Source organism: Myotis brandtii, unplaced genomic scaffold (assembly GCF_000412655.1).
Source record: "Myotis brandtii unplaced genomic scaffold, ASM41265v1 scaffold896, whole genome shotgun sequence".
NCBI classification, from domain to species: Eukaryota; Metazoa; Chordata; class Mammalia; order Chiroptera; family Vespertilionidae; genus Myotis; species Myotis brandtii.
In genome coordinates this window covers 662,263-677,043 of record NW_005371677.1, presented here as the reverse complement: position 1 = coordinate 677,043, position 14,781 = coordinate 662,263, and the positions used below count along the sequence as shown (strand labels likewise).

General features: G+C 39.0%; 1 protein-coding gene across 6 annotated transcripts in view; it reads right to left on the bottom strand.

The window, feature by feature from the left end:
- Positions 1 to 8,699: 8,699 nt before the first annotated feature.
- RB1CC1 (RB1-inducible coiled-coil 1) overlaps positions 8,700 to 14,781 on the bottom strand; it is a 53,702-nt gene continuing 47,620 nt past the window's right edge. For 3 of the 6 annotated variants that reach the window (XM_005885177.2, XM_014532465.1, XM_014532464.1), the window contains 3 exons: positions 14,237 to 14,373; positions 10,530 to 10,600; positions 9,001 to 9,969 (listed from right to left, as the gene is read on the bottom strand). In XM_005885177.2, coding sequence (XP_005885239.1) covers positions 9,892 to 9,969; positions 10,530 to 10,600; positions 14,237 to 14,373 — 286 coding nt within the window. In that variant the 3' untranslated portion in view covers positions 9,001 to 9,891. Of the gene's footprint in view, positions 9,970 to 10,529; positions 10,601 to 14,236; positions 14,374 to 14,781 lie in introns of all 6 variants that reach the window. The other 3 variants (XM_005885175.2, XM_005885176.2, XR_001360418.1) reach the window with 3 other exon arrangements.

Sequence of the window (14,781 nt, the reverse complement as noted above, 5' to 3'; positions counted from 1 at the left end):
GAGACTAATGGCTTGCTTGCTCTGTCACACACGGGGCTAAGCATGCGATGCATTTGAGAACAAACATTGAGAACATTTAAAAACTTAAAGGCAAGTATTTGTATTTCATTTTCAGTGGATTCACCAAACCTGATGCCTGATTACCCTGGATGGCTACTGGAACACCACACTCCATTTCTGCCCAATCTCAGCATGCAGGAGCAACACAGATTTTTCAACCAAACACCTTGTATGCAGATATGCATAACCCATGGGCACAGACAATAGGGTGTTGAAGGCCTGGGGCGGGGGGCAGGGCAGGCTGGAGGGGACATATGTAGCACTTTCAACAATAAAGAATTATTTTAAAAGAAACACTGATTTTTGTCAATGTGCTCATCAGTGAATCTGCTGGTCATTCCAGCCGGGCAAGGACCTTGAGTGACCAGCCTTGAGAGTGAGGGAATGGCCAGATCCTCCTCAAGGCTGACAAAACCGCCAAGTTTTGTCAGAGACACAGACACAGGCAAATTAGACACAATTTATAGTTTTAGTTATAACAACATTCTCCTTTCTCTGACTGACAAGAGGTCATTATAGATGGTTCCTTGGCTTTCCCCATCTGTTAAATAAAGAAAACTATAATAAAAACAGTCATGCCCTGGCCAGTTTTGCCCAGTGGGTAGAGCATTGGCCCAGCAAATTAGACACAATTTATAGTTTTAGTTATAACAACGTTCTCCTTTCTCTGACTGACAAGGGGTCATTGTAGATGGTTCCTTGGCTTTCCCCATCTGTTAAATAAGGAAAACTATAATGAAAACAGTCATGCCCTGGCCAGTGTGGCCCAGTGGACAGAGCATTGGCCCACGGACTGAAGGGTCCCAGGTTTGATTCTGGTCAAGGGCATGTACAGGCTCCATCCCAGGCCCTGGTTGGGCTCATGCAGGAGGCAAGCAATCAATGTTTCTCTCTCTCTCTCTAAAAATCCCTTCCTCTCTCTCTAAAAATCAATGGAAAAAATATCCTCACAACAAAAAGTCATAAACTAGGGTTCTTGCAGTGTGGACTGTGTCATGACTGAGGAGAGGCAATACCTCAGTCAGACTTCTCCAATGAACAGTGTTTTATAGGATGACCTACAATGTACCAACCTGTCAACATGTTTCTGCCAAAAGTAAGCCAGACTCATTGTTTTGGTGCTTACAGAAGGTTGGATTCTTCAACTTTTGTTCTAGCCACTTCTTATGGTATCATTTAAACATGACCCATAATAAATACTTATATGAGTCATTTAATAACAATAACAAATAATGTTGAATGACCTTAAACTATTGATGAATTTAACTATCCTATATAATAAAAGGCTAATATGCAAATTGACCAAACAGAGGAATGACCTGTCGCTATGTTGCGCACTGACCACCAGGGGGAAGACACTGAATGCAGGAGCTGCCCCCTGGTGGTCAGTGCACTCCCATAGGAGCGCCACTCAGCCTGAAGCCAGGCTCATGGCTGGTGAGCACAGAAGCAGTGACAGGAGTGGGCCTAAGCCAGCAGGCAGACATCCCCCGAGGGGTCCCGAACTGCAAGAGATATAATTTTTTATTGATTTCAGAGAGGAAGGGAGAGGGAGAGAGAGAGAAACATCAATGGTAAGAGAGAATCATTGATTGGCTGCCTCCTGCACTCCCCCTACTGGGGGGGATCGAGCCCACAACCCGGGCATGTGCCCTTGGCCGGAATCGAACCTGGGACCCTTTAGTCAGCAGGCCGAGGCTCTGTCCACTGAGCCAAACCGGCTAGGGCTTTAACTTTTTTAAACACAGTGTTTAGACATTGATGGAGATGAGGTCTGAAAGGGTCACAGAGGCCACTGGGCAAATGCCTAGATTCTCAAAACATATAACATTTTCTAAATATTAAAAAAAAATGGAATTATAAAGTCTTCTCTCACAACTCCTCCTTATAAAAGAATTCAAAATAATGTAGATATTCCCCTATCCAAGAGGTGGAGCTTAATCGCCATCCCACCTCTTAAGCATGGACTAGAACTAGTGTCTTGTTTCCAAATACTAGACAAAGGGGGAAATGGGGATTTTGCAGTGGAGAGACCTGGAAAACACCAGCGTACACAGTGATGACGGTGCACATCATCTGGGGTGTCTGGGATGTGACATGTTCCCTGATATGATGGGCACTTAATCTCTGTGGTCTTCGTTCCAAATGCCGACAACTCCAGTCTAACCTTGAGGAAAACATCAGACAAACCCAGGTTGGGCAACATTCTGTAGGGCACCAGGCTGCTCTCCTCAAGACTGTCAAGACCATGAGAGAAAAGGACTGAGTCACAGGCCAGAGGAGACGACGGGGCCATGATAACGAGATGCAATGTGGTACCTTTTACTGGGTCCTAAAACATGAAGAAGACACGAAAAATCGGGTGAAAGCTACATGAAGTCTGCAATTAAATTAACAGTAATGTAAGTACTGATGCTAACTTTTTAGTTTGACAAATGGTGGTGTAAGATTTTAGTGATGGGGAAACCACCTGAGGGGTATATGTGGGAAATCTATACTATCTTTGCCACTGAAATTATTCTAAAATAAAAAGCTTATTTTGAAAAGTCTGTTCTTTCAGAAGTTGAATCAATAATTGAGAAATGGCAAGATAACACAAGTCACATCAAATTAGCTGTTCATAATGTAAGGAAAAAGACTAAAATTTGAATGCATGACCAGATTGTTAGAAAAAAATGTTTTTTTAATTCTCAGCACAATTAAAAGGAATGACACCTATCATCATTTCATTACAGTATTCAGCTCTTTTTCTTGCCATTTTACCTTCAGCCATTACTTTTTTTTTTTTTTAAGTGTCCCTCCAGCCCAGCCGGCATGGCTCGGTGGTTGAGCATCAACCTATGAACCACGTTATGGCTCGAGCCCCAGTCAGGGCACAGGTTGCGGGCTCGATCCCCAGTGTGGAACTTGCAGGAGGCAGTTGATCAGTGTTTCTCTCATCATTGATATTTCTCTCTCTCCCTCTCTCTCTCCCTCTCTCCCTTCTTCTCTGAAATAAATAAAAAAAACATTTTTTTAAAAGTGTTCCTCTGTTTTTCATTCCATATTTTTCTTTTTTTCTATTTTTTTTATATATTTTATTTTTTATAGAGAGGAAGGGAGAGGGATAGAGAGTTAGAAACATCGATGAGAGAGAAACATCAATCAGCTGCCTCCTGCACACTCCCCACTGGGTATGTGCCCGCAACCAAGATACATGCCCTTGACCGGAATCGAACCTGGAACCCTTCAGTCCGCAGGCCGACGCTCTATCCACTGAGCCAAACCGCTTATGGCTGTTCCATATTTTTCTTAACTGCCTCCGTGAAGCAGGAAGCTGTCACCAGGACTATTTCCGCTCTCCCTGTAGCCCTTTGGCTTGCCCGTCCTTATTCCCAAATAGTTCAGGAGAATCACCTCACCCCACTGAGTAGTGTCAGTACAACTGTGAGTCAAGTTGTGGAGCCTCCCCTGGCCAAGGCAGGACAGAGGGCCACACTTACGACAATCCTACTGCCTCCCTAGAATCTGAAAGCAGAACAGAGGGACAAAGGATATGCCACTTGGTTATTCCAGTGGCTGGGCTCTAACAAGTCTGCTACCAAGACCTCTCAAGTTCCCCAATTCTGTTTCTGAGTCTGGTTCTCCTACCTCCCATCACTAGTGAACTCTGTGCTCCCCACCAAAATGACCTCTGCCCTTGGCCTGTTACAGAGCTGGTGACTGAATAAGTGACTAAACTTTGCTTCAAAATAACTCAGGAACAGAGGGAAATGGGTAAAGATAGAGAAAGCATGATTACTAAATCTGGGCGGTGAATACTAGGCATTCCTTACACTATACAATTCCTCTACTTTAGTATGTTTGGAGTTTTCTATAATTTAAAAATATGGTCAGAACGTGTCTAGCTTTATTTTTTTTGCACATATCTGTCCAATTTTTCAGACACCATTTATATCCATAAAAAGAAATCAAGATTGTTCACCTTAAAATAAAAAAAGAGTGAGGTAAGCCAGATGATTTCCAATATTTTATAAAGTTTTTAAAATTTTCTCTATTTTCCAGATAGAGGTCCAGGAGGGATTTAAAACAGAACTGGACATCAGCTGTGTAATGCCTCACTCTTGAAACTGAGGATAAACAAGTAACACCAGACAATTCAGGAGCACTTCTGACATGAAATAAAAACAAAATTAATAAGAAAAAAATGCCTTGGAGACAATAGAGGACATAAAAGAGAACTAAAGAAAAACAATTTATATCTTCAGAGAAATGTGAAAAGATAATGGACCCTATCACGAAAGATAATCAGCACTCTTGAAAGTTATAACCATAATTGTCAACATAAAAATTCAATGAAATGGTTTAAAATTGAGAAAACTCTCAGAAAAGACTAAAGTTTATCAATCAGATAGAAAATAGGAAATCAGAATACAAGGGAAATGGAGTTCTAAAAGGTTTATCATACATTTGAGAAATAAAGAGAAAATTTTAAGACTTCCCCTAGCCCAGGTGGTCTGACCTGCCACGACCTACAAGACTAGGTTTGGAATCTGAAGGAGGGGCTGCCGCACAAATGAAAACACTATACAAGAAATATGAATTTAGAAGGCATTGGGGGCAGGTGGAGACCTCTTTCCGGAATAGGCACCCCGAGTTCTGGCCTGGTTCACTTTTTATTTACTTGAATATACATTTGCCCTTTAGCAATGCATACAGGCAGATCAAAGATAAAGTTTGGTAAACAATGTAAGAATTATCAGCTCAGGAAATTGCCTTGAGCCATTGCGCCCACAGCAGGGCAATTTTATGCTGATTTTCAGCCCTGCTGAATATCAAAGTCCATTGGCCTTCCAATGTTTCTTTTTGCATTTTTATGCTAACTGCTGTTTGCTTTAGCCTCCAGGCAGTGACTCAGTGGTTGAGTTTCAACCCATGAACCAGAAGGTCATGGTTTGATTCCCGGTCAGGGCACATGCCTGGATTTCGAGCTCCATCCCCAGTGTGGGAGTGCAGGAGGCAACTGATCAATGATTCTCTCTCATCACTGATGTTTCTATCTCTCCCTCTCCCTCCCCTCTAAAGTCAATCAAGTATAAAATTTCTCCTATATGACGTGTATCCTTAGGTTGAAAAGATTCACCGATTAACAGCAAGAAAGGAGACAGGGAACTGCAAGACATTATCATGCCATTTTATAGTTCTAGGTCTAAAAAGCTCTTAAAGATTTCTGGGGAGCATAGACGTGGGCTAAAAACTATAGAGAACACAAATAAAATGGCATTTGTTTTCACAATAACTTGGATAGTAAAAGACAATGGAGTTAATTTCTGAAAAATTCTATATCCAATTAACTGTCAAGTGTGAGCCTATTTGTTATATTAGCAGAGATTCAGAAAATTTATTTTCTACTATTTTTTTCCTAGAATCATAAGCTCCAGCAAGAGAAACAAGAAACAATGGCTTCCTAACAAAAAATGCTAGAATGTGATATAGTAGGCTTAGAAAGCAATGATTAGTTTGAAGCAGAAGAGCTAATGTTTCCAAGATGAGGTCTCTGAGGAAAATGTGACTTGATGGAATAAAATGTGAAGCAGAATTTGAAAAGATTAAAGCTATGGTAATTACACAACAATAGCACAGAAAACAACAGAAAAGCTTCAAATAAAGACCATGAACTGTACAAGAGAAGGAATGTAATCACAGTTCAGGACTTGGCTCAGCAGACAATATTTAGAGCAGTGGTTCTCAACCTTGGCTGCACATTAGAATCACCTGGGAATCTTTTTAAAATCCTGATTTCTGGGCCTCATCCTCTGGAAATTTCGCTTCTTTGTTATGGGGTGGGGGCCACAACATTAGTAACAAAGAAACAAAATTTCCAGAGGATGAGGCCCAGAAATCAGGATTTTAAAAAGATTCCCAGGTGATTCTAATGTGCAGCCAAGGTTGAGAACCACTGAGTTAGAGGGTCATAATGTAAATGCTAAGGAACCAACTAGAAAGTTAACAGAGGTAGCCAAGAAAGTTCCTATGACATAATTAAATCTTCATACCTCATGAGAAAGAGAACATGGACACAGGGCTTGCAGCGAGGAGCCACGGGGGACGGTGCCTGAACACTTTTACCTCCCATTGGGACTTTACCTGGAAGAGGAGCAGGAGGACGCAGACCTTCACCGCAAGGAGGTGCACAGCCACACCCGCATTCAGCTGGAGGGGTGGCCACAGCCACAGGCCGGGCGCACGTCTCTAAAGTCGGACCACCCAGGCCAAGCAGTGGCTGTTCCTCAGGATCCAGAGCTTGGCGACTGGGGACTCCGAGAAGCAGGCCCAAGGCCTTGAGATGCCGCAGCGCGTCCGAAGCCAACCGCTGTCGGAGGATGGCTGGCAGCCGTCCCCAGCATTCGGCTGCACCCCACAGCCTCGACTGTGCCAGTCAGGATGGGAAGTTGTATTTCAGTTCCAGGTCCAGAAAAGCAGCAAAATCAGGAACATGTGAAATGTTCCAGTGACCTGAGGCTGACCTCAGGACCAGCTGCATTGAATAATGACCCCCTGCCCTCGTGCTAGCCCATCAACCAGTGGAGACCACAACCCTGAAAGGATACACCTGGAAAACTGCTGAATATTCTATTGAGATCTCCGCCCTTAAAACCCTTAGGATGGAGGACCCAGAGCGCTCTTCCTCCCGGGAGCACACCGGTGCCTTTCTCTGCCCCAAGCAGGTTACCATTAGCTGCCTCACTCCCGAGCTCCAAGGGCCCTTCCTTTACCTCTGTAACTTCTGGGAATTACTTTTTATACCTGTGATTAACCACATAAATAGTCTCTTATAAATATAAAAAAAGAGAAAGTCAATAATGTAAATTGTTATCAAGAAACAGTAGTATGGTCATATAATTTGGAACATAAGATAAAAATGGCCAAGTAATATCATCTCTAGGCGGCAAAACTGGGAAATATGACAAAGGCTTAGGTGCATACTAAATTTGTTTTTACACCATGGTAATTTTTAAAGTAAATGCAAGTAAAAGTTTAATTTTTGCTCATTTCTTCTTAGTATATATCCAGGCATATTTGTCAAAATAAGTAAACTATTCACACAATTTGCATATACTTCATTTACTTTGCAGTGAAACATGATTTAAATATCCTTTTAACAACGAAAACAACATTTCTATTAGAACCTGAATAGTGAAATTCAGATGTTTAAAGAAAGCTTTACAATAGCTCCTGTTTTCTGAGTACTTAGCCTGTTTTTAAAAATTGTTTGAAGCACTTTAGATTTGTAATTTTTATCACTTAATCTTCAAAATAACCCTATGAAGTTGGTCCTATTATAACACAATTTCATACATGAGAAAACTGGGTTCAGAGTTTATGCAACTTGCCCGAAGTCAAGTTATATCTAGACCTGGAATGCAAACATTCTGATGCCAGAGCTCTCGGTACATTTTCCTTAATCACCCAACGGTAAGGATACAATTGATGAGTTTTGATTTCCAGGTTTCATTTTCTTTCTTTTTTTATGAATTTTTAATTTAGTTATATCTAGACCTGGAATGCAAACATTCTGATGCCAAAGTTCTCAGTACGTTTTCCTTAATCACCCAAAGGTAAGGATACAATTGATGAGTTTTAATTTCCAGGTTTCATTTTCTTTTTTATGAATTTTTAATTTATTTTACTAGAGGCCTGGTGCATGGATTTGTGCACTGGTGGGGTCCCTCGGCCTGGCCTGCGGGGATTGGGCCAAAACAGGCAGTCCAACATCCCCTGAGGGGTCCCAGATTGCGAGAGGGTGCAGGCCAAGTTGAGGGACCCCACCTGTGCACCGGGCCTCTAGTATTCATATAAGATCTTGTTAATCTCTTCCCGCCCTCCCCCCATCCCTCTGAGATTCATCAGTCTGTTCCAGGTTTCCATGCCTGTGCATTGAGCGTCTGCCCCCTGATGGTCAGTGCATGTCATAGCTACTGAACTGTCACTTAGGCCTTTATATATAAAGATTGGTTTCAGGGAGGGAGGAGATAGAAACATCAATGATGAATCATTGATTGGCTGCCTCCTGCTGGGGATGGAGCCTGAAACCCAGGCATGTGCCCTGACCAGTGTCGAACCCAGTACCCTTAAGTCCGCAGGCCGACACTCTATCCACTGAGCCAAACTGGCTAGGGCTCATTTTTTTTTCTTTGTTAAGAAAACTGCATTGCCTTTCTGCTTTATAAATGTATATGTGAACACTGACAAGATGGACTTAAGAAAAACTATAAGCTACAAAATTAAAGAGCAGCATTAACGAGACGATGGATGTGACGTCATGTGTCAGCCCACTGTAACTCCACAGCACAATGACCACATATTACATTTGAAGGGCCCCAATTAAGTAAAAATGGCCCGACTGGAAGATTCAATTAGACCCAAAAAATCTGCTTTTAAAAACCACTCTGTATATTAAGGAATTTATTGCTTTGGTACTCTTTGCATTAAGATGTCATGAAAGGATTAAATAGAAACATGTTAAGTCATTTGTTCATTTATTCATTAATATGTCAAATTCAGTTTTCTATACACTATGGTGTTTATTCCATTTTCTGTACTATTAGACATACATATTTAAAAAAATATTTAACTTATTTTTATGAAGAAATTAAATATTTTCTGGGGGGGAAATCATTTTATTTATTGTTCTCTATAGCAACAAACCTGAAACAAGTTTCATCCAACTCAACTAACTCATTTAAATACCTTTGCTCCATGGCAATTTGTTTAAAATTCTAGTTTAGTTTACACAACTCTATTCTACATAACACTGTTTTACCCTGTTACATAGTATATAATTAAAGAACATTTTTGTAATTAACATGTTTCTTTTGATATAATACAGAACAAGTTTTTCCCATATCCCGCAAGCACTCAAATATATTAAAAAGGTATCCTTCTTAAAAGGCACACACATTTACAGGTTCAAATCTTTATTGTTTTAAAATTCTACATGTCTTTTACAATACAATATTTTGTTATTTAAATGACCTCTAAACAGTTAATGTACAATGAATATGTTTTTTCTGAAACGGAACCATGAATTATAATTTCATCAATATAATTATTCTTAACAGAATAATAAAGATGTTGGGAAGGTTTCCGTGCTGCATTTAAAGTGTCAATAGCACAGACTCTTCCCTTTAGAACCCAAGCGACTGATCTGTTGAAAGTGCTTTTAAAGACTGATAATTATGGCTGATCTTAAAAATCAATCAATCAAATTGAGTTCCTTTTTGTTTTGAAACATCAAAGGGCATTAAAAAAATAAATGAAACAATTTGCTTTAGTAATCTACAGAGGCAAACTCAAAATTATGATTATCTGCATGCAATAACACTCCTCTTTCTTTAAATAGTTTTGAAGAATTTATACATTTTATAAAGAATGTGTTCAGAGTGCAAGTTTCTGATGCTGATTTCACAAAAGGACAAATGCTGGTAATAACAACTAACATTTACTATCTAATAAGTTCAAGCTAATGTATATGTAACAGGCAATTAATATGGCTAATCATAAGCCACAATGCACAGGGTATGCCCTTTGAGAAATGAACTAGTTTGGTCCGCATTTCATTTGGATAAAAACAAAACCAAAACCAAAACCATTTTAATTCAGCCAAATGTCTTGTTAAATTTATTGTTCTAAAGGGTATGTAGCCAGTTAAAAAGTAAATGATGTACACCAATGAAGCACATTGTCACGCTGACTTTTGTATAAAAAGATGGCTTGCTGTTTTTGGAGTGATGAATGAACACTGTAGGATAAATCAGGAAAATGTCACAGAATGTATTAATTTCTTCCAAGTTATACTTTCTTATTCCACGACACAGCTTTCACTCTGTAAAACTTTGTTCCCAAAGGAACTTTAAATCTGTTTTGTGCCTAAGAAAAAAAGAAACCAAATTACACAGGTGCCATCATATCATACTACTCAATGCTAGAGTATTGGCGGGAGGGGGGGTTCTTGGTCAAACTACACAAGATCTTCCCCTCACCAGGTGAAAATATATTGAGCCACTAGTATTGATGAAGAATATAGTACAAAGTGAGCCATAAGTCATTATTTTAAAGTATCAAAGAAACTTCAGTACTACACAGTTTAAGTTCTATAAGTGTTTTGGAGCAAAGGGGCCCAAAATTACAGAGTTAGGAAATATGCTCACTAGATTTCACTGATTGTGTTGTACTGGCACTGCTGATATGACAGTCAGGTGCATTTTTAGCCGTCAATATTATACTTCAATGGGAGTAGAGTATGAAAATAAGAAAATATCACTCTATTTATAAATAGATTCACTTTTAATCAGCAGTTAGGTTCCCATTAAGGGTCTCACTCAAGAGAGAGAAAAGACCAAGACAGCACTATGCAAGATTTCTATATAAAGTAGTATAAGAATTTTCTACATAATTCCTAGGTTTATAACATATGATATAGTTTTTACCTTTTTGGCTTGACAGTATTCCTTTTCCATTACTTTTCCAAGAACCCAGGGTCTTCTAGATACACCTGAAGCTATTAAATCAAGAAATTAGTTTCTTTTTAAAAGCACAGTTATAGTTATCATAAAATGTAATTGTCAGAATCAAAACAGACTAATAATGCAAGACTGCTGAAATCACAAAAATGTGTAACCATTTTCAAAACAACACTGAATTCAGTCTACTTTTCAACCAGTAATTTTGATTTAATTTATTCATTAAATATAGGTGGTAAGTCAAATCACAGAACTAACAAAATTAAAGATATACAAATAATCTAAGTATAAAATATAAACAAATCTAGAAATTCTCTAAGTTAGCTCAACAGTGCCATCTACTGAAAGTGCTAAGATGACCTTTTCCATTCTGAAAACAGGCCAAGTTATGCAGACAAAACTTATTTTCTAGATTCTAAGAAAAGCCCTGCTTTTTGAGAGGTACTGCTTTTAACTCCAATGCTCAGGGGCAGGAACTGCACCTTTCTCCCGTCTGTACCCACAGTGCATGGAAGGGTGAACACAGTCAGTGCACAATAAATAACCGGCAAGTCTACAAGGGTGGTGCCTGAGCAAAGGGGAGGTGGAAAATGTGGGAGGAGACGGAATGAGAAGGCTTGCCCTGGAGCCCAGGTGTGACAAACTAATACTCATTCTCTTTCAATTCATCTGAAATTCTCATAAAAAGTTGATTTCAAAAGTTCTTTGGCCAATAAATTATCTGTTTCGATAAGTCTTTGAGATTCCCAAGAGAAGCCAAAATTAATTTGTATGCCATAAATATAAATAAAAGATATCCTTGCTGGGGGGTAGGGGAGGCCGGGGGAAGGTCAATGGGGAAAAAAAGGAGACATATGTACTACTATTTGTAATACTTTAAACAAGAAAATAAAATTTAAAAAAAAATAAAAAATAAATTTAAAAAAAGATATCCTGAAAAACCATCAGAAATGTACATACATAGAGACTATCACATAATAGAAAGACAGAGAAGCCCCTAGACCACAGGATGTGAAAAATGCTGTAATATAGCATTTCCGATAATTCATCGTTTATGAAAAGACTCATTCTAAAATGAAATGCTTATGTTTTATGAATGAGGACTAAAAGTCCCACTATCTCAGACATAAAAACACTCTGCTAGTCCACACACCCTTAGGACAGTGGCACAGGGGTACTATATCCCCTGCTCATAATCTCTCAGACATAAAAACACTCTGCTAGTCCACACACCCCTAGGACAGTGGCACAGGGATACTATATCCCCTGCTCATAATCCTCCAAAAAAAAAAAGAGGGGGGAAGCGTGTAAGGAGGATGTGGAGTACCATAGTAAATTAAGACTGTTGCCCTAGCCGGTTTGGCTCTGTGGATAATAGATCGTCGGCCTGCGGACTGAAGGGTCCCAGGTTCAATTCCAGTCAAGGGCATATGCCCAGGTTGCAGGCTTGATCCCCAGCAGGCGGCATGCAGCAGGCAGTCAATCAATGATTCTCTCATCATTGATGTTTCTAAGTCTTTCTCCCTCTCCCTTCCTCTCTGAAATCAGTAAAAAAATATATATTTTTTAAAAAGACCGTTAAATTATTTTCTGCAAGACTTGTGAGTGCCTTTAAAATTATAATGTGCACTGTGAATCTGAGTATACAAAATTTAAAAACTGAATTCCCTCCCTGTCCTTTGGATATGCACATTGAAAATATTTAAAGATAAAGAACCATGATATAACTTCGCCTCATATGGTTCTGGAAACAACAATGTGCACATAAAACACTGTATATATTTTTGTATTTGTGCATTTAGACATACACATATAGAAATAATAGAAATAGGGGAAAATGTTAATAAAAGATGAACATGAGTAAAGGTATATGGTTTTTTTTGCACTATACTTATGCTACTTTATGATAAATTTTTTTTTTAAAATTTCAAATGAAAAGCTTAAACAAATAAAAAGCAAAAAAATACAAAAAAAATCACTGAAGAAAATATCAAGCTCATTGTTTTCAAGGTACAAAGCCCACTCATTTCTCATGTATTTATGGACATTCTATGTAATCCACCACCAGCAGCCACAGCAGAGTGATTGTGATGTTGGCCTACTTCAGAAATTGGTATTTGACCAGGTTATCGTTCCAAATAGAAACAGCAATCTAAGTACACATACATTCTTGTTTTTTTATTGAGATGAATTATCCCAGGGTATCATCCTGTGATTTTAGAATTCTTCCAAGTAATAGAAAAAATGGAAAAGTGACAGGGCATAAAGGGGACCCCTCCCCGACCACTTTGTCCAGCACTATTTAGAGCTCTGTGTCCACTCCAGCCTAATGATTGCTCTCCCTCTGGGGCCAGCGGGGATGAAGATGAGAAGAGACCCAGCTTGCCTGGGGCTCCTGCTCATTGAATAATTACGTTACCACTGTTCCATGAGCCTAACACTGAAAAACTTTCCTTCTAAACGGTGAATACTTTTTCCCACCGGCTTTTAAAATACAAAAATCATGGCCCACTAATGAGTGTATATCCAAAAACAATCAGTTAAAACCATAGGCAGAACTACTACAGAATGTGAATTCTTTGTCCTAACACAATTGCATCTGAAATTTTATATTCATTAACTCTAGGGGGCAGAAAAATGCAAATATAAACGAATGAGAGAACAGGAATAGCTATGAAGAGGAATGCAGCCAAGCAGCAGGCTGACACACAGAAACACAGACAATGGTTTTCCCAAATCAAACAAAAGCCTGTCGTAAGGACTGGGAACAGAAGGAGCTAGCTGTGAGGACAAGTACCACCCATCATTAAAAAATCCGTGTGAGAGGGAGTGGAGTAGGATACACATGTATTATTTTCCCTCCCTAAATGGACTGATAACTACACTGGGCTGGCAAGAAACTGCTTCTTAATATTGGTCAGTATAGTGATAGCCGGTCACTGGAAAAATAACCCCCTGCCCCTTCATCAGCTTTCTCTTATTTTGAGGAAGGAAAATATGTACTAGATAAAAGGGGGGGTGGGGAGAGAGAGGACACAAAATAGCTTGTGGCAGCAAAGAGCTATTTATTTTGAGCCTGATTTTGGGCTAGACTATTAAGTAGTCTAGAAATTATTTTAGAAGATTTATACCTGATTGCTGAAAATAGTTCAGTACATCAGACTCAGAAATCACTAGTCCATAGATGCATCTCATTAAAGCCTTCAGCAAAATTGCAAATTATTTAAATTTGGTAGATATTTTTAAAAATAATAGGTAATAGACATTATAATTTACTATATTTTAAAACTTATTTTTGCCTTTAAAAATGTTTAAGAATTGACATTTTAATAAAAAATAAAGTAGAAACACAGGATGATAAATAAGACAGAAAAAAACATTTTATAATTTGTCGAAAAAAGGTAATGTTATTAACAAGCAGGTAAGCATAAATAGATTGTACTTATATAAGAATTGTGACAATTTAATTCTGCTACTTCTAGGATATGAGATATCTGGCCCAATTGCATTAACTACGTTGATTTAGAATTGTCAATAGAGTCCAGGAAATTAACCTGGATAATGCAGATTTTATAAACAAACAGATTCTGACATATTTAGACAAGAAATAAAAATCTGTAATATATTCTCTCCATTCCAGGTTTTATTATTTTAGTTATGGATATGACACTTACCACCCTCACCTGGTTTGAGATCCAGGGCAGGCAAAGATTCTGAATGCAGAAAATATAAGGTTGGACTAACAGTAAATAATACGTAATTGTCGTGGCGCTCGTCTAGGATAATGAGTACCAAATCTCCCACCTGAAAACTAAATAAAGGAATGTCATTATCGACCTGAAAAGTTACTATCACCCTATCCTGAAAACTTTAAGTATATATTCTGCAATGTTTAACTATAATTAAAGTATCACAAAGGCAATATAATTTTCACATTTACTATATATATATATATTTCCTATATAATAAAAGCCTAATATGCTAAGTGTCCGGTTGTCTGTTCAACCAATCAAAGCATAATATGCTAATTATGCTAAGGGGCTGCTCAACTGCTCACTATGATGTGCACTGACCACCAGGGGGCAGATGCTCCGACCGGTAGGTTAGCTTGCTGCTGGGGTCTGGCTGATTGGGACTGAGCAAGATGGGCTGGACATGCCCTGGAGCCCTCCCGCGGTGCCCCCCCCCCCAGCTGGCCAACCTCCCACGTCCCTCCCTG